Below are 20,287 nucleotides of genomic sequence, written 5' to 3' on the forward strand. Positions count from 1 at the left end.
AAACATCAAATTACGTTATGATTTCACAAATTAAGCACCAAAACATCATGTTTTACAACAAGTATGCTACTTGTTTGGGAGCGTGGCTGCTCTTGTGTTGTTGCTGAGTGTGTTGGCCTGCTGCGCATTGAGAAATAACTGTGGATCTGGGCGGAAGGCAGATTGTGTTGGATAATACAGAATGTTGGATAAGTGAGGGTTGGATAAGAGAGATTCTACTGTACTATATTTCCATTTGGCAAAACCAACTATCATTGTTTGCTGGTGCTCACCTTGAAGGTCATATATGTTCAAAGAACCAGGAAAACCTGCTTCCACTGGATCATTTGGATTAAAAACAGACACAATTCTCGACACCAATTGCTCTGTTTCAAAATGGCCATCTCCAGATGGCCAATTCGGTCATGCCGGAAAGGTCTGCCTAAAGAGGTTAGTTGGAGCCGGTCTGGAAGCCCTTTTAAATGATGAGTTCTAAGAACAAATTTGCTTAAGTGTTTTATTATGACTTGGCCGGCTGGTTTTCAAGATTGCATTGAAGCTGCCTTTTAAAAAGATATGAAAAATGTTTGACTTCTCTTAATAATGTCTGTGGTTGTTAGAATTTTAAAAATATATAGTATTTATAGAACGACAGAACACATAAATCCTAGGACCCTAGAGGTAAGAGAACTATCTTCATTTGAAGGACTGCCTCCCCAAAACATGGTGAGCTAAGGAAGGAGAGGGACATTGTGGGCAAAGCTGGAGGACAACATTGGCAGAATCTTTGGCAACGTTTTTCTTTCTATGCCACGGCATCCCTTCATGCACACCAAGCAAAGCAATAAAAGGAAATGATTCCTAGAAGGGTGGCCTGGATAACAAAGATGCTTCCAAACAGATGGCTCCCAGTGCTACCCATCTAAAGACAATGTGCGATTACTTGTCCTTCCCTCCATAACAGATTATCAGTGATAACAACAAAAAACAAAACAAGCAGTGGGAGAACAAAGGAGGGTTACAAATGGTAGACTTCTAGCATTTCCAGACAAAGGGCTTCCTCACTCAAGGCACTATGCAGCTATTTTGCCTTTTCTATGGAAAAGAAAGTGATGGAAGTGGTAATAAGAAAATAAGGGAAAATTACCAGTGGAGAACAAGTTATGTGAACCACTACCCCATAAAATTCAGTGAATGAGAAAAGAAAGTGCCATGATAAATGCCTCTTCTGGGCTGCTCTTCCTCCTCTGGATCCTTTGTGAAATTCTGTGAATAAAGCATGATGTTTGCGTGAGAAAAGCCTTGCCTGGAAGCCTGGATGCAGGCCTTTCGACTGCACGTTCCCCAGCCCTAGGGGAAGGGAAATGAGATGGAAAAGGAGCTCCTGAACATCGACACATGATTAAAACATAATGCATTCCTCTGTGAAGGATAGCCCCCTTTCCCTTTGAAATAGAAAGGAAGGTTTTCAAGTGTGTCATAAAGCAGCTAGCTGAGCACACTGACTCTGATACTTATCCTGGGAGGATTTTGCTTACAGGAACTTGTGGAGTTTGAACTACAGTACGGCCTTGATATTCGTGGGATCAGTGGCCATGGTTTAATTTATCCAGATATGAAAAAAATATGTGCTTTCTAGGCATTTTCTAGAAATATGAATATATGGTATTCCTGGGACAGATGTTCTTAATTGCAATATTGTTTATCCACACAAAGTCCAGGGATGTATCCCCAGTGGATCCAGGGTTCATTCTTTATGTGTACAACCAAAATAACTGGCTGTCCTCCTGAAAAACTGGAAAGCTTGAAAAGGAATGGTGAGGGATAAGAGGAATAGGTCGATTTGAAAGGGTAATACTCACTAGTCATGTCCACGGTACCAGTTTTTACTGTTTAATCCATGTTTTTGTACTATTTGTTTCATTTGGATCGCACAATACGGTAAACCTCCCTCCGGTAAAAAAAATTACAATGAAACTAAGGGAAGTGGGAATGGTAACTGTTTGGTCACCTGATTTTCGGCACTTGGCTGCAGGCTCTGGCAGGCATGGGCGTTTTGGGCCTGCATACCACACACACACACTCCTTGGAAAGAGTGTGTGTGTGGCATGCAGGTCCAAAACGCCCGCGCCTGCCAGGGCCTGCAGATGAGTGCTGAGTAAGAAGGACTTGGCTGCAGGCCCTGGCAGGCATGGGTGCTTTGGGCCTGCATGCCACACACACTTTCTCCTTGGAAAGAGAATGCATGTGTGGCGTGCAGGTTCAAAGCACCTACGCCTGCCAGTGCCTTCCTGGACCTGCACAACTGTGGAGCAAAGCCACTGGTAACCACGATGGAAGGCAAGCCCCGGCAAAGCACCAGCGAATGCGGCATGTCCCAGCCCAGCTCCAAGAATCCTACTGTGGGTCTGCCCCAACTCCAATGAAGAGACCTCAACAGTGGTGCAAGGTAGGCTTTCTGACTGAAGGGAGAAACGGCAACAAGAAATGCTGGCGGAGCTGACTAGTTTTTCACCCTGAGTACAATCCCTCTTTTCTCCTCTATCACTGTCTCAAGGGTGTCTTCAGCCCCAGCCAGGGAGCCCTTCGACTCCCCAGATGAAAATGAAGCAAACCCTGATAAAAAGCCTCCTAAAAACATGTGCCAGGAAGGGAAGCCTGGGAAGCCTGCCCATTGCCGCCAATGGGACAAAAATATTAGCATTTTCGGATACAGAACGAAAAGGCTCATTCGGAAAGGTGCCCATTTTCAGGAGAGGCGCTCAAAAATGAAAACGGGACCTTACCAAAGAAGCAAACAGAAATGGATAGAAATTCTATACAAATACACAAGACTAATACTCATTATGGGTGGGGGTGAATAGAGAGCAGGAGAGTTTGTGTTGGTGATAAACACAACAGGTTTAAGAATACATATAGAAGATCAGAAATTGAGAACTTATAGTAGGGTAGGGAATGTAGCGGGAATAGTCAAATAATAGTCAGATAAACCAAAAGTCACTCTATCCCATCTTATCTTTGACACCAAGCAGGGTCAAACTTGATTAGTATTTGGATGGGAGCTTGCCAATGAATACCTGGTGCTGTAGGATATACGGTATATTCAGAGGAAAGAACTGGCAAAACCACCTTACCTAAGAAAACCCTATGAAATTCATGGGGTCTCAATCAGTGACAGGCAATTTGAAGGTACACACACACACACACACACACACATATATCCTTGCAATAAGTCACTCCTTCATTATTCCTGCATCCATTCCTACAGATGGAGCACAGACACAGTGACTGGCACCACTGCAGCTTGGAGAGAGGAGTCTGCTGTCAATAGGTGTGAAATAAAGGAAGGGGAGGCTGTTGACAGCAAAATATCTGAGGTGCCAACTAGGAAGTGTTAATGGATTGTACTGCTGCTGGGTCCAAAAAACAGAGGAATGTTTGTGTATATAAGTATTTGTGTTACTGGGGTGGCAGGAAAGAGATAAACAAGCCAAAAAAAACACACCCTTGCTTGCCCTTTTTCCTCTAAATTTTGCTTTTGATTGAGGGCAGGGGGATGAAAGAAGTTAAGAGACAAAAAATGGCCAAGACTGGATGGATGGATTAATCGATCGGTAGACAGACAGACAGACAATTCTACAGTTGCACTCTACACATGAATGATGTATTATGCAGTATTTTGTGGAATTCTCAAGTCCCTCTTAACGGTTTCTTTCTGCCCTGGTTTTAAAAGCATCTTTTGACCTTCACGGTGGAAACAAGAAGATGCTTCCTTCACGAAACACAACACACACAAGTGTACAGCCAAGGCTATGTCTGGCTACACTTTCGCATCTCGTTGGCAATCTGTACTCCACCACCATCACTTTAAACAAGCACGTGTCCATGAAGTTCCAGGTGTCGTTGTGAAAGCACATGTTCTGTGATGTTCCACCTAAGTATCTCAGCTGGACAAAACTAGCACCTACCAAATGCTTCCCTTTTACTGACACCTCACATAGTTAGTACCACAAATGCTCCCCACATCTCCCTCACCCAATTCCATCCTTAATTAAGAGGCAAACATCCTCCCCAACCCCCTTTTCATTTCTCTTTGCCCAGCAACAATCACGCAATGCATGGGAGGTCCTGAATAATGGACACTCAGTTCGAAGCACTCTCTAAGCCTTGTAAGAGAGCGAGAGAGATGAATATTTTATCGGCCACGCTTGGCTGGACCCCTTCTGCTGTGGCAAGAAACTAGTCGTGGCAGGGAACAGAGGAGGAAAGCATGGAGGGGGGCGGTATGGGGAGGAGAATGGCATGTAATCCAGACATGGTACCAACTCCTAAGCAGAAATGGGAAACACTCTAAGCTTGGTGAGTTGGAATTTTCTCTCTTTCCCATATACACAAAGCCAGACTTTTCATTTGGCAACAGAGCATGATGCCCATTCTTAGGCGACAGATATAAAAACCTAAGAAGAGCCCCTGCTGAATCAGACCAAAAATGTCTCCTAAAACAGTACCCTATTTCCCTGTGGCAGCTGACAAGACTCCTTTGGGAAACTCACAAACCACTGAGTACCATTAATGGTTGACAACATTGTCAACTACTGAATTATATTTCCACTGACAACAGTGAGGAGAGAAATTATTTAATTTTCAGCCTCAAATCCATTCTGAAGCTGGATGGACTTAGAGTGATGGAACAAAGGATTTCAGTAACTCGGATTCCCTCTATCCCAACACCAAACAGGAAAAGCTAAGTGACCCACAGCCAAGAAGTGGGACCTATCAACTTGTAGAAAGGATTCAGAATAAGTAGAAAACCTAATGGTTATTGCAAATCTCTTGGGTTCATCAGCTTTTCTCTACCCTGCATTTTCCAGATGTTTTGGACAACAAACCTCATTAGTCCAAGCAGCACAGTCAATGGCCAGGTGTTGTGCCCCATGAAGACCCTCACTGTTCACCCCTAGTTAAGCCCTTTCTAGTTAGAAGGATTAATATTTTATGTACAGTTTCTGGGGGTCAGTCTAGACAACCTCTTTGCATTTGAAGTCTCCGTCGCCCTTTCCACTTAAGAATCCCCTCAGTGGCGGAGCCTCTGGCAAAGCACTTCTGGTTCTTGGAAGAGTCAGCCTTTTCGTGACTCAAAGGTGAAGCGAGAGGCATGCAGGAAGGTCTACAAAATAGCATATCCCAGTCAGAGCTGTATTCACATCCCGTCAGAGCTCTATTCAAGTTCAGTCGGATCTATATTCAAGTCCAATCAGAGTTAAATATTGAGACCATCTTAGAGACAGTTGAACACCATACAAGAAAGAGACAATGAGAAGAAATAAAGAGTCAAGAGCCTCAGCTTGGCCAGAACTGTGCCTATCTCTCAAAGACTTTACCTCTCTTTTAGTGAGACTCAGGAGAGAAAGTATAAAATTCTTGTCAGTTAATAAACTCTTGTTTGATTCAACTATATAGTCTCTAATCCTGCGCAGTTCCCTGTGCAGCCAGTTCACCTCCCAAGTAGTTAAGATAGCGTTCCATTTCAAAATATCTGGAAGGCTGATGGGTGCAAGGGATAATGAAATTGTAAAAAAGCAATGCTCCTAATTTCTCTTCTACTTGCCTCTTATTTTATTTCTTTTAAGATGTACCTCCACTTTTTATCAAACTGACATTACCCAAATCAGTTGTCACTTTTTTAAAAAGTGATAAAATGCCATTTTTAAGAGTCCACTTAAAAAGTGAGCACAGAGAGGACCAGAAACCTTTCTCTTGGGAAACTACACCACAATTCAAGGACTGCATCTGAAGAGACTCTTTTTGTTCAACAACTGGCCTTCTGAAAGGAGGTTCATAGAGTGCAGGTTCATAGAGGCAGTAGCCAGATGGTATTTTCATTTCTAGCAGAAGTAACCACCAATGAAATGGACAGACGTGGTTTCTTTGCTCCCTATCACATAATTATAAAATACATTGGTTTAGAGTTCTGAATCCTCTAGCATTATGAAGCACAGAAGGCAGGGGTAGAAGAAAAAAGGTGCCCTTTATTCTCTTTTCCATTGATGCAATTCCTTCCAGGCACTATGAAGCCTTCACTAGGATTAAATCCATTTTGGAGGCTGGGAATTTGGGATATATTGAGTTGCGGACCCTATTTGCAATTTGATCATTCCCTGATCAAGACCTTTCATTTCAGTATACTCACATGCCTTTTAATAAAATAGGACAGACTGTACTTCTTACCTCATTCCTAACATTTTGTCCCTGCCACTTCTTGCCTCATTCCTAACATTTTGTCCCTGCCAGAGCTAGGAAAAGTTCCTTTTTTGGACTACAGCTTCTACAATACTCCAACCACCATGACCACTGATTATATTGACTGGGAGGGTTCTGGAATCAGTAATTTTCAAGCTCTGGAGGCCTTGTACAAAGCTCATCCTCCTGCAAAGGAATTTTCACAGTGGATGGAATGAAAAAATAAGTGATCATACCTTCACGCCATCATGGCACCAATGCAATTCTGATCATGCAGTGCTCTTATGCCCAAGCAGCTACTCACAGTAAAAAGTTTGCAAATATCCATTCATTGCAGGACTAGCATGGGGACATCACTCCAGAGGTAAGTCCAGGGGCAGAAGCTTTGTTCCCACTTCAGACCGTGAGTGCTCTAACCACAAACATTTGAGAACACGTGCCTTGATGTGTAATACGTGGCTGTGGTCACCTGTTCACATCATGCACTTTTAGGTCCTGCTTGTGCTTGTGACACCGATGGAGTATCTGTGTTTGCTCAATATTTAAGGTAAATCCTATTGTTAGTCCTCATTAGAATAAATTTAATGAATTAATATTCAGCAACATATCGACCATTGATTGTATGGGACTATTCTATTAGGGACTGATGGGTAGGATGCCAGCCGTGGTATGTGGAGCTACTGCTTGGTAGCATTGAAGTAATGGAAGCTATCAGGAATCTCTAGATTTTAATTGGCTATCCTTCCATTTTCTCCAATCATATCTGGATAATCCAGCTTTCAATGAGTAAAATATTTTAGCTGAATGCAGAACTCAGTGTTACTTCCAGTCTTGAATATAGCCAAGGCCCACTGTGCCTTGGCTATTGGTTGGTTGAGTATGTTTTTATTGTATTTTATATGCTTTGTTTTATATGTTTATATGTTTAAAATGCATTTTATTGTTGTATTTTATGCTGTATTTTGGGCTTGGTCCCCATGTGAGCCGCCCTCCGGGGAGATGGGGCGAGATATAAGAATAAAGTTGTTGTTGTTATTATTATTATTATTATTATTATTATTATTATTATTATTATTCCTTGGAATGCATTACCTTATCCCAGGCATGACTCTGTCACTTGGGAATTGGCAATCCTACTGTTATAGCACATACAAACACTATCATATTCAAGAGGCACTATCCCAGATATTACCTAATGATGAACACATAAGGTGAGATAATCCTTCTTTGGCTATCTTTCCATCTTCTCCAATAGTATCAAGATAATCCAGCTTTCAATGAGAAAAATTGAAAGCCACTTGCCACAAAGCTACAATGGCCAGTGGAGCGGATTCTTCTGTTAAGTATGCTATCTGGGCAAGCAAAAAGGAAGGGGTGCCCTGTTGAATGGCAGACAAATGCAAGCATTGTGCATGTAAATTAATAAAACACATATATTTATGTTCAGCTGAGTGATTACCACCTACCATTCCCTGACTAGTGGCAGCTCTCCATAGTCTCATGCAGAAGCATTTCCCTGCTGTGCTATCTAATCCTTTTAATACGAGATGCCAGGGATTGAATCTAGGCCTTTGGGCATGCAAAGAATGTGCTCTACCATGGAGTTATAGCTTCTCACCACTGCAGTGTTTGTATCCATGCTAGTTGCCGAAGGCTGCTGTGAAAACATACAGCACAACAACAGTTCGTCTTCACCATGCCAGGCTCTTCCCCCCCAGCTGCTACCACTCTGGCACATACATGGCCTCTTCCCCATTGGGGTCAGTGCACTGATCACCAAAGAACCCATAAAACATTGTCCCATGTTTCATGCAATGGCAGACCCAAACTAAAATATGTTGATGCCTGCAGCAAAACAGTAAATGGTACTCCCCCTCACCCTGGTCACGGTAACCAATACTCAGCCAAGTAAAATCCCAGCAATGTCTCACTCCCTCAGTTAATATGCAGAAAGAGTGAATTTAAATAATTCACAGCTTGTCTGCAATGACCACTCGGATCTGCTTCATGGCAGAACTTCCCAAAAACACAAAAATATTGCAGTCAGAGAAAAATCTACATATGTACAAGGTATGTGTACATGGAAACAAGAATACTCCACTTAGGCAGAAAAAATGAAATGCAAAGATACAGAATGGGGGACGCCTGGCTCGACAGCAGTACGTGTGAAAAGGTTCTTGAAGTCTTCGTGGACAACAAGTTAAACATGAGCCAACAATGTGATGTGGCAGCTAAAAAGGCCAATGGGATTTTGGCCTGCATAAATAGGAATATAGTGTCTAGGTCCAGGGAAGTCATGCTACCCCTCTATTCCACCTTGGTCAGACCACACCTGGAATACTGTGTCCATTTCTGGCACCACAATTGAAAGGAGATGTTGACAAGCTGGAAAGTGTCTAGATGAGGGCAACTAAAATGATAAAGGGTCTGGAGAACAAGCCCTATGAGGAGCAGCTGAAAGAGCTAGGCATGTTTAGCCTGCAGAAGAGAAGGTTGAGAAGAGACACGATAGCCATGTATAAATATGTGAGGGGAAGTCATAAGGAGGAGGGAGTAAGCTTGTTTTCCGCTGCCCTGGAGACTAGGACGCAGAATAATGGCTTTAAACTACAGGAAAAGAGATTCCACCTGAACATTAGGAAGAACTTTCTCACTGTGAGAGCTGTTCAGAAGTGGAACTCTCTGCCCCGGACTGTGATGGAGGCTCCTTCTTTGGAGGCTTTTAAGCAAGAGGCTGGATGGCCATCTGTTGGGGGTACTTTGAATGCGATTTCCTGCTTCTTGGCAGGGGGGTGGACTGGATGGCCCATGAGGTCTCTTCCAACTCTATGATTCTATGACTCCACTTTGCAAGCTAGGCCTATGTCTTCCACCAGAAGGACAGCTGCAGCCCTGAGCTCGGAAGCAATGTGTTACAAGTAACACAATTACACAGTCACATGCCATCCCTTTTCAGCAACAAAGGTGTAACAGGCAAATATGAAAGACAATTAAAAGAATGGGAGCAAATTTACTGTTCTGATTTAACACATAATTTTCTAGTTACTTTTCAAACTATCTTTAAGGGCATTTTAAGATGTTCAGAAGTACTTTGACAGGGATTTTTCATATTTCCATTCGAATCCACTTTAAGTGTTTTTAAGAGAGTGGCATAAAGGAACTGCAGCCCAATTGGCCCTCCAAATCCATGGGTTTTACACCCAAGGGTTTAACCAACTATTGTTCATAAGTATTTAGAGAAAAAAGTCCAAAAAGCAAATCTTGATTTTGCTGAGCACTACGCTGATGCATAAGCATACTCTGCAGTAGCCGCCTGCCACTTCACTGATCCTCAGGCTCTCTCCGTCACCATTTGAATTGTTTGCCATTTTATAAAAGGGATGCCATTTTACTGCATCGCTACATATCATGGGACTTGAGAATTAATGAATGTTGGTATCCGCAAGGGGTCATAAAACTAAACCCAATAGATACCAAGAGCCTACCGTACCTAATAACAACAGGTTATATTTTTACATGCTACACTGATTGGAAATTAATGATTTTCTTTCTAAAGTAACCAAGCTCTGACACTGATTTAATGTTTGCACAGATCCAGTGTTCTTACACCTAAGTATATCATTCTTAAAACTTTATCCCACCTTGCAAAATAACTATAATTCAGGTAGACTTCAACCTCTTGATGTACAGAAGACCAGAAAAGCAGGACAGTACTGCCCACTTTCAGGGTTTCATGGTATGTATTGGTGCCCTCATCCATACCATGGGTATCTTTGCCTCCATAAGGAGTCATGGGATAGGAAGCTGAGCTCCTGTGAATGCCTAGATTTTACTCTTGACGCAATTTCAAAGTCTCACTTCTCCATTAAATATTGTAAACCAAGCACTTTACACACCTTAAATCCAAAACATTAGGTCTTGTAATTGACAGGCTTTAGTGCTTTATTTTAAATCTCAGGGGGACTCAGAAACATTACACACACACACACACACACACACACACAAAATTGCTTGTCATACTTCAGTTCCCCCTCCACTTGCTCACATTCCAAGCCGTTATTTTCCACCGCCACGACTGCAGCCTGATAAGCTCTTGACCTACTTTCTCATGCCAGAGCTGTGCCAGCCTTCCCCCATCCTCCCTCTGCCTTGGTAGTTGTTGCATCAACATCCCATTACCATCAGAACCTGCCCAGTGAATCAATTTTGGGGGAGCAGACGGAGGAAAAACCTCCATCAAAGCATCTAGACATGCATGCTGTCCCAAAGTACTTACCCATGTCCTCTTTATGTGCACCACGTCCATGTCTTGTTCATGGTTTGAAGTCTCAGTGACCTCTCTAAAATCTGGCCCATCCATAAACTTCTCAGATTCAGAAATGGGAAGCCTTGGTCTACAGGTCCTCTTACTTTCATTTAACACAGCTGTGCAGAAGGTTGCAAGATGCAATTCAACTGAAACACAGGTGCTAGTAAGATACAATAGGGGTTTCCTGACACCAGAATTTGGAAACATTACTCTTGGGACTACTACTCCCTGGACTCCTCTGCCAATGCAGAAAGTAACTTTTCCAAGTTCTGCATAACACATGCACAAACACAAAGACACATCAATAAATAACTAGTTGTCTCTTTTCTCTCATGTTTCAATAATATAGGCTATTGTTTCTGAAACTGTGGGTCTATAGTGGACTCAGAAAATGCTTCAGCTCCACTCCACCAAAAGGGAAAATCAGCCTGTTTAGCAAGCTTTGCAAATGCTAATTTATTATCAGCACATGTTTGATTGTTGTACTCATTTTGTATACTTCCATACCTAGGATCACATAGAAATTTTATTGGGTGGAAAGGGGTCACGAGCAGAAAAAGATTAAGAAGGTTTGGCAATAATCCATCTGGACAAAGATTTCTTACTTGTGGAGTTCTGCCATAAGACAACCCACTATTTTGAGTGCCTTTTTAAAAGATGAACAACAATCCTATCACAATAGCTCAAAGGAACCTTCATGTTCAGGAGCAGTTTACCTCAGTTTATACATGCTTATTCTTCAAATGCCTGCGTACATAGCCAGGTCTTCAGTTTTTTTCTGAACCCCAAAAGGGATGGGGCCTGCCGAATGTCACTGGGGAGGGAGTTCCACAGCCGGGGAGCCACCACCGAGAAGGCCCTGTCTCTCGTTCCCACCCGCCGTGCCTGTGAGGCGGGTGGGACCGAGAGCAGGGCCTCTCCAGAAGATCTTAAGGTTCTTGTGGGCTCATAGGGGAAGATACGTTCGGACAGGTAAATTGGACCAGAATCGTTTAGGGCTTTGTAGGCCAAGACCAGCACTTTGAATTGGGCTCGGTAGTATATTGGCAACCAGTGGAGCTGGTTTAACAAGGGAGTAGTATGCTCCCTGTAAGCCGCCCCAGTTAACAATCTGGCTGCCGCCCGTTGTACTAATTGGAGTTTCTGGGCCGTCTTCAAAGGCAGCCCCACGTAGAGCGCGTTGCAGTAATCCAGCTGGGATGTGACCAGAGCGTGGACCACCGTGGCCAAGTCAGACTTCCCAAGGTCTTAACACTGGATATTTGTCCCCCTAAACTTATTCAAAGTTCTGGCCAAGTCCCTTTGTATCAGTTTCCTCCTTTGAAACTTGATGATATAATAACACTATGTAACAAAATTTGAAAAATATTCTGTTCCTGGTTTGGAAGTGTTATTTCCTGTTTAATTGTACAATAATTACCTTGAAAATAGTTGCTATACTCTAGAAACTTCATTTTTGTGGCTGCTACAAACTATGTTGAGTTGGTCGAGACTCTATAGATGTTCATTGAAAAACTATAGCAAAATGTGCACAGAACACATTTTTTCTGTGTTTCTATGATAAAACCAATTAGGAAATGGCATATATAACCCAGGAACAAAAATCATGTTACATAGTGTAATGCTAATATCAGACCTTCTAGTCTCCCCACCTACTGTGAAAACCTATTTTTATGTTAATGTAACAATGTCTATATTATCATCATTAAAAATACCAGATATTGGAGACCAAGCAAACAGAAGAAGATCACTGTGGTCTAATCCAGCAGGATTCTTCTTATATGCTTATTCTGTTGATCTCCTGGCCAATCAATGATATCTAATGAATTTAAGCAGGCTGTTTGGTGGCAGTAGGAGGCCAAACTCTGACACCCCTTGTGTTTTATCTGCCTTATCCCAATTATATCATATGGGGAAGAGACGTGGAAGGAAACACATCCAGGTTGTGCGAATTCCAGAGAAAAGAATCATATCCAGTTGTAGGGAATGGTTTTAGAAAAATATCATCTGCTGCCAACGAGGCCTCCTGCTTTTGCCCAGGGGGAAGGGAGAAGCAGGATAAAAATAGCGCCAGCTGCCAATGCCCTTCCCACCCACACACACATACATACATACATACTGCAGTCTGTCTGCAACCCCCCTCCCAATCATTTCCACCAACCCGGCACATTCCCATACAGCCCCCACACTCTGGCCAGCCCAAGAGATTCACTAATAACGCCCCCTGAATGCAGCTGACAGCTCGGATCACGTCAGATGTTCAACTGGCGACGCTTTAAGTGTCGCTGACCTGGAAGGGCGGATAGAACTGGAGAATTAACTCAATTCCAGGCCAGGAGGTGGGGGACGGAGAGAGAGATGGGATGGCAACGGGGTGAGCTAAGAGCCCGGCAGACAGGGACAGAAAAGAGTTGTAAGAGGACCGGCTGGGATTTTCTACTACTACCACCACTCAACACACCAATTTAGGGCGAACTTCCCAAATACAGACATTATTTGGATCTATGAAGTTGCCCACTCAAATCACGTAAAGGGAGACGAGTAACAGTGCTGCCATAAAATATTTTTCTGAATGCCTCCTTATTCTAAACACACTTGCTTAAACCCCCGCTTAAACCCCAAATCCTGCAGATTAGAAAGATGCATAACTGCAGCTTTGACCCTCCATCCCCAACAGAATTACACTACCCTTACAGTAGAGTCTCGCTTATCCAACGTAAACGGGCCGGCAGAATGTTGGATAAGCGAATATGTTGGATAATAAAGAGAGATTAAGGAAAAGGCTATTAAACATCAAATTAGGTTATGATTTTACAAATTAAGCACCAAAACTTCATGTTATACAACAAATTTGACAGAAAAAGTAGTTCAATACACAGTAATGCTATGTAGTAATTACTGTATTTATGAATTTAGCACCAAAATATCACGATGTATTGAAAACATTGACTACAAAAATGCGTTGGATAATCCAGAACGTTGGATAAACGAGTGTTGGATAAGTGAGACTCTACTGTACTTTGCTTCCAAAGCCTTGCTGAAAGAGTGCATCTTAATGCAGTTTGATAGTACTGTAACGGCTTTAGTTCAATCCTTTTGTAATTTTACAAGGGTTTCAGCCTTATCTACCAAAGAGTGCTAGAGCCGTGGTGGCGCAATGGGTTAAACCAGTGATTCCAAAAGTGGGCACTACCACCCCCTGGTGGGCGCTGCAGCGATACAGGGGGGGCGGTGATGGCCACAGGTGTTAACATTTTTTTGTATTACCTTTCTATTCTGAGTTCAAAAAATAGTTTCATAATTTCAAACTTCAATGTTTCTAATTTACAGCTTTCTTTACTATATTTTATGAAAAATGTAGAAACATTGATACATATATCTTTCTGTTTAATTGCTATTAAAAAAAATTAAAAAAATTCCGGGGGGCGCTGAGTAATATTTTTTCTGGAAAGGGGGCGATAGGCCAAATAAGTTTGGGAACCACTGGGTTAAACCCTTGTGCCAGCTGAACTGCTAACCTGAAGGTTGGATTGCTGACCTGAAGGTTGCTGGTTCAATTCCGCGAGACGGGGTGAGCTTTCATCTGTCAGCCCTAACTTACGGGGACATGAGAGAAGCCTCCCACCAAAACATCCAGGCGTCCCCTGGGAAATGTCTCTGTAGACGACCAATTTTCTCACACCAGAAGCGACTTGCAGTATGTTCTCAAGTCGCTTCTGACATATTAAAAAAAAAAAAAAAGAGTGCTGGCGCGTTGCCAAACTACAATGCCCATGATTCCATAGCATTGGGCCATGGCAGTTAAAGTGGCATCAAACTGCATTAATTCTACAGCGTAGATGCACCTTAGGATAATAACATCCATAGGGCTCAAACCTCCGATTTACTCATCTGCTGAAAGCACAAATGAAGCAAGAAGCAAAGCTGCTACAGTGGAATGGTTATATAACATGAAATACTCAACTTGTTTCATTTGTCTTCATCAAGGGAATCCTTGGGACGTACATTAACTAAAAGACAGCTCACCTCCTCTAAAGCAATTTATTAAAAAATCAAATCATGGCTGAAGCCATACAAAACCCGACAATGCTACTCCTGTTCCTTTATTGATATTATTTTACGACAAGGCTAAATACTTCCCAAAGGGCAACAGCAATAATTATTGAAAATCCTAGTAAAAGAGACAACAACCAGAAAAAGACAAGATACTGATATATATCCATATCCCTGTTTTGTCTATACATTAATCCAGAGCTTTCCAAACTGTGTGTCTCAATGTTAGTGTGATGTAAATGTAACAAGACACTTCTGAGTCTATGTGAAATAAGCAATAAATCAAATATTTTAAATATATATAAGCGAATGATTTTCATTAGATATGTTGTGTCCCCATGCATTTCGTTATTACAATGTATTTATGTGTTTGTATCTCTTATAAGGGGTGACTAACCTCCAATTTGCTGGAAAACTTAGGCCCTTTCCATACAGTTGAATAAAATCCCACATTATCTGCTTTGAACTGGGATATATGGCAGTGTGGACTCAGATATACCAGTTCAAAGCAGATATTGTGAGTTATTCTGCCTTGATATTCTGGGTTATATGGCTATGTGGAAGGGCCCTTAATTACTGTGTTGTGAAATGATGCATGTCTAAAATAAATATGCCACCAACATGAAATGTTTGGAAAACTCTTTATTAAACTAAAGGTAGAACTGTATGATTTTGGAATCTAAGCAGTATCACTCCTGATTGGTACTTGGATGAGAGAACATTAATACATAATGTGTGGGGGATTTGAGAAGAGGTTTTTTTTTTTGGTTCAAAATAATGAAACTCTCTGCTTCTCCAAGGTCCAGAACATCCCCCTCCCCAAATATGCTTATATATAGAGTACACATTTTTTGTTGTAGTTTAACAAATTTAAATACTATGACTTCCAGGGAATTGCACTTAAGATGAGACTGTGATTTTTTTTTTAAAAAAAAAATAGTGTTAAGATCTTGTAACACATTGGCTTTTTCTCCCTAAACTCATCCCCACACATAAGTTCCTAGACTTCCTTGGGGAGATAAAATGACAGTTAAACCAGTTTGCAGTGCAGTTATGCCCTAAGAGGTCAATTCGATACTTGGGATTTTCCACTGCACTTATATTTATATATACAACGCTGGACAATCACAATCATCTGGGGCATCTAGGGGTGTGTATATGCATTGAAATGTTTGCATACAACACTTTTTGTTGTAATGTCTAGCAACAGTTTTGTACTAACTCCTAATGTAATATATGAAGCAGCACATCGCTGTTGTGAAAGCTTTGCATCAAGGGATGAGCATTTCAGTTGCCGAGTGATTAAAGGCTTAATCAATGAATTGGTTTGCCATTACAGAATCAATTAATTAACTGGAGGGAAATTAATACTCCAAGTATTCCATGTAAGTAATATTTCTTCCAGGTTTTTCTAAACGTAACATGAACAAAGGTTTATTCTTTGGATGATGACTGCAAATGCCTGTAACCCAGAAATGTCTACAAATTGCAAAAAGGGATATTTTTCCTTTTACCTATTTTTGTTGCTCAAGGAGTTAGCTTGCTTTTTAGAATTATACTGAATTCCTCAGTGACAACTGTGAGAAGGCTATATTTTTAAAATGGGCGTACTCTCGTTCAATATAAAAAACTTCCAGGCTGGCTTAGAAATAAAAACCAGTACAGTCTAAAATGATAAATTGGCAGCTGAAAGCAATGTTGTGACAGTGATCACATTCAAATCTCATGACAAGACATGTGTGGTTTGTTGTAATGTGCAAAGTCATTATTGCTAACAAGCCATAGTTTGTCAACATGGCAACTCACCGTTTATTAATAACTTATAGTTTAGTGTCACTTTATAGGAGTCGCTGTGGCGCAATGGGTTAAACCCTTGTCCTGGCTGAACTGCTGACCTGAAAATTGGCAGTTTGAATTGGCAAGATGGGGTGAGCTCCCATCTGTCAGCCCTAGCTTCCCATGCGGAGACATGAGAGAAGCAGGATGGCAACACTTCTGGTTGTCCCCTGGGCAACATCGCTGTAGACAGCCAATTCTCTCACACCAGAAGCGACTTGCAGTAAGTTCTCAATTAACTTCTGACACGATAAAAAAGTGTCACTTTATGAACTCTGGTTTGTTGTGACACCTGACCCTAGAAGTGTGGTTTGTCTCCTCAGTTTCCCACCTTGAAAAAAGAGCTGTCCAAAGGGATAATTGAGAAAAAATTCAAAACTGGGAAGGATACAATGGACTTTATAGGAGCCGCTGTGGCACGATGTTGGGATTTCTGAGAGTTGAAGACCAAAACATCTGGAGATCCACAGGTTGAGAACCACTGGCTTAACTTATAGAAGATGTAATAATAGGTCGCTGGTAGGAGTAGGACTAAGTGATGAGAATGCATCTTGCTAGTGCTAAACAGTTAATTGGTTCTGGTCCGTTTCCAATATATATAGAACTTTGATTCTGATAATTCAGATAGCCTGATACTTAAAAATTGACCTCGATCGACGTGAACTTCTTATTTGAGCAGAGGGATGTGGCAACTGGGAAGATGGTATATTTGATGGTTAGGAAAAGTTCTACCAGAGTCTCTCCTTTGGTGTTTAGTAGCACTTTCCTTGTTCCAGATATTTTCATCTTAAATTATATTCAGATTGGCCATATTTGCATGTGATAATAGGCCACAAGTTGTGTTAGTCACGGTGTACTGGTTAAGCTATGAATTACAAGGCACCTTTTATATGTATTCCATTGTATCCACATGACCTCCGGTTATGTGGCTGGCATGACTGCATGGAGTGCCATTACCTTCCCGCCGGAACGGTACCTATTGATCTACTCATATGTGCATGTTTTCGAACTGCTAAGTTGGCAGAAGCTCCCCGGATTCGAACCGCCAACCTTTCAGTCAGCAAGTTCAGCAGCTCAGCGGTTTAATCTGCCTCACAACTGGGGGCTATCTGATATAAGTACCATATTTGGATGCAATAATCATATCCCGTTCTCCTTAGAAACCTGCTATGGATTAATAACCAATAGCCCACAGATCAGCACCAGTCCATGGACTACCATTTTGATTAAAATTCCTATATACCATGGAATCTTTTTTTCCCTAGGAATTAAGGACTGGATGTTTTAGTCTTTAAAAAACACCCAACATCGCAGCACAGGAAATCTGCTCACTGTACTGACAAGAAAGGAAAAAATCAAAGGGAGAGGTGGGCTTATTTTCTGATCAATATATTGTTTCAAAGGATATTAAAATACAAACAAAACAGGAGATTGCATCCCAGGAGATGTAGGAGTAAGACACCCCCCCCCCCACTTCAGAGTCTGTTTGGAAAGGATAAGGGGGGGGGGAGGGAGAGAAAAAATCAAGGAACAGATATGAGAAAGATTTAATTCTCACACTCAGCCAAAAGGGCAGAGAGAAGCAATCACATCAGCCTTTCAACCTTATCTGTAGGTGCTTTCAAATCAGCTACCAACTGATGGCAACCCCATGAATGTTATAGGGTCTTCTTAGGCCCCTTCTAAACTGCCATATAATCCAGATTACCAAATCAGATAATCCACATTATCTGCTTTGAACTGGATTATATGAGTCTACACTGCCATGTAATCCAGTTCAAATAAGATAATCTGGATTTTATTGGCAAAGCATTCTCAGAGGCGGTTTTGCCAATTCCTTTGAAATATAACCTACAGCACTGGGTATTCACTGGCTCTCTTGCATACAAGTACTAACCTGGACTGATGCTGCTTCAGCTCCTGCAATTCCTAAGAGCTGGTAAGAAGGCTAGGATTTCTAGGAACTGAAGTCCAAAACACCTGGAGGACCAAAGGTTGGGAACCACTGCACTATAGGGATACAGGCTTTGCTGACTGGGGGGATTTGGTAGTTCAAAAAGTAATTTTCTAAGCTCTAATTATTTAAATGTCCCCTTACCTCCAACATCAACCAGCAGAGGTTGGGAATGAGGAAAGTCGTGCTTTCCTAACCTGTTCCTCAAAAAGTTCAATGGTCACCTCCTGGGGCTACTGATGAATAAACAGCCATGTGTGATCTTTCTCTTTGAATGTTTCGGTCCTGCCTTTTGAAGTGTGTCTTTCCAATACATGAGGAAATGACTTGCTTACGCAATGAGACTGCATAGATTAGACCATTATGCTGCGTAGGTTCAGATCACCTGCTGCACAGTCAGCGTTCTCAAACTTTTCACTTTTCACCTCCAAAACCAAGTTCCTAGACCTCAAGGTTCTGAAAACAGAGACTTGAAAATGAGCAAGTTGACAGCTGGCGAAACACGAGAAGTATAACTGGGTGAGTGAATAGGATTTCCGAGAGACAGGCTTTCAGCCTCCTGCTTTGTTTTTGGCTCCTCTCCATCACTAGCAGAAGCAGGATGTCTTATACAAATGAATACAGGCACACACAAACATGCAAAGTTTATACCAACTGCAGAGTTCAATTTCTTGTTGATGCAAAACACGGGGAATTTTGCTGCTTAACTGTAACTATTTGTTTGTTTTAAGCATTAATTATACATGCCCTTGTTCCGATTGCCGGATTTCACAATAGGGAGTTGTTGCCTTGTTCCCCTGCACCAGATAAATGGAGGGGAGGGAGAGCTTTTCAAACCACTTGCCAAGACAAGCAAAATCCAAAAGGCAGCTGCAACCTCATCTGGCCGCAGCTGGAGAGCTTTGGGGGGGAGGGAGGGAGGAAGCTAATGACGGAGTGACACTAAAAACCACAACAAGGAGTCACATCAAGTTTCCCTAAGCAACGAACTGCTTATCTTGAGTCCAAGATAACAGTGTCGAGTATGAACAGCCCATTTGACAAAGGGAAAAAATAATGTAATAGAAACACATACTATTTAGTATCGATTTTACCCTAAAACACCATGTACATTCTCTTAGTAAACATTACGACATCCCTGCAAGGTAAGCCAGTGTCATATATATATGTGTGTGTGTGTGTATAATGCGCATAATTAGGACCGAGTTAACAACAAAACCACTGGGCCAAATCACATCAAATTTGGCCACAAAACTAATCACTTTCCAAGAGTGACCATCAAAAGAAAGAAGGAAAAGAAAACATCATGCCCGTATGCAGAAAGCGGCCAGGATTTTAAGCTGCAAGACTATACAGTGCAATTCAAACTGGCCGAACAAGGATTTCCCTACAAAGGAAGTAGCCAGGCTTCAAAGCGGCTCTTTGATTGAAGGTGTTACTCTAACTCGCCAAAAAAGGATTCCCCTAGGTATAACACAGCCAGGCATTGAAGCTGCAAGGTTATTCAGTGCAATTCAACCAGACCAACAAAGGATTAACCTTGGTAGAAAGCGGCCAGGCTTTGAAGCAGCGATACTACTCCGTACTATTGAAGCTGACCAACCAAAGATTTCCCTAGGTAGCAAGCAGCTAGGCTTTGAAGCAGCGAGGCTATTAATTGCAATTCTAGCAGCCCAACAAACCATTCCTCAAGAACGCAAGTACCCAGGCTTCCAAGCAGCAAGCCTATTCCATTGCATTCCAGCTCACCAAACAAGGATTCCCATAAGAAGAAAACGGCCAGGCTTTGAGGCTGCAAGGCTATTCACTGCTATTCCACCTGGCCAAAAAAGGATTCCCATACACCACAGCAACATGTAGCCGGGCACAGCTAGTTATTCTATATTACTGACATGTGAATAGAAAGAATGCCTAGC

The 20,287-nt window shown here is 41.9% G+C and overlaps 1 protein-coding gene across 3 annotated transcripts in view; it reads right to left on the minus strand.

The window, feature by feature from the left end:
- The window catches only part of rara (retinoic acid receptor alpha), a 282,413-nt gene that overhangs the window by 101,501 nt on the left and 160,625 nt on the right, over positions 1-20,287 (minus strand). The window contains exon 1 of one of the 3 annotated variants that reach the window (XM_008113368.3): positions 10,496-10,829. The exons of the other annotated variants lie outside the window; for them this stretch is intronic. Coding sequence (XP_008111575.1) covers positions 10,496-10,499 — 4 coding nt within the window. The 5' untranslated portion in view covers positions 10,500-10,829. Of the gene's footprint in view, positions 1-10,495; positions 10,830-20,287 lie in introns of those variants that run through there. 3 annotated transcript variants of the gene reach the window in all.

This window comes from Anolis carolinensis, chromosome 6 (genome assembly GCF_035594765.1).
Source record: "Anolis carolinensis isolate JA03-04 chromosome 6, rAnoCar3.1.pri, whole genome shotgun sequence".
Lineage (NCBI taxonomy): Eukaryota > Metazoa > Chordata > Lepidosauria > Squamata > Dactyloidae > Anolis > Anolis carolinensis.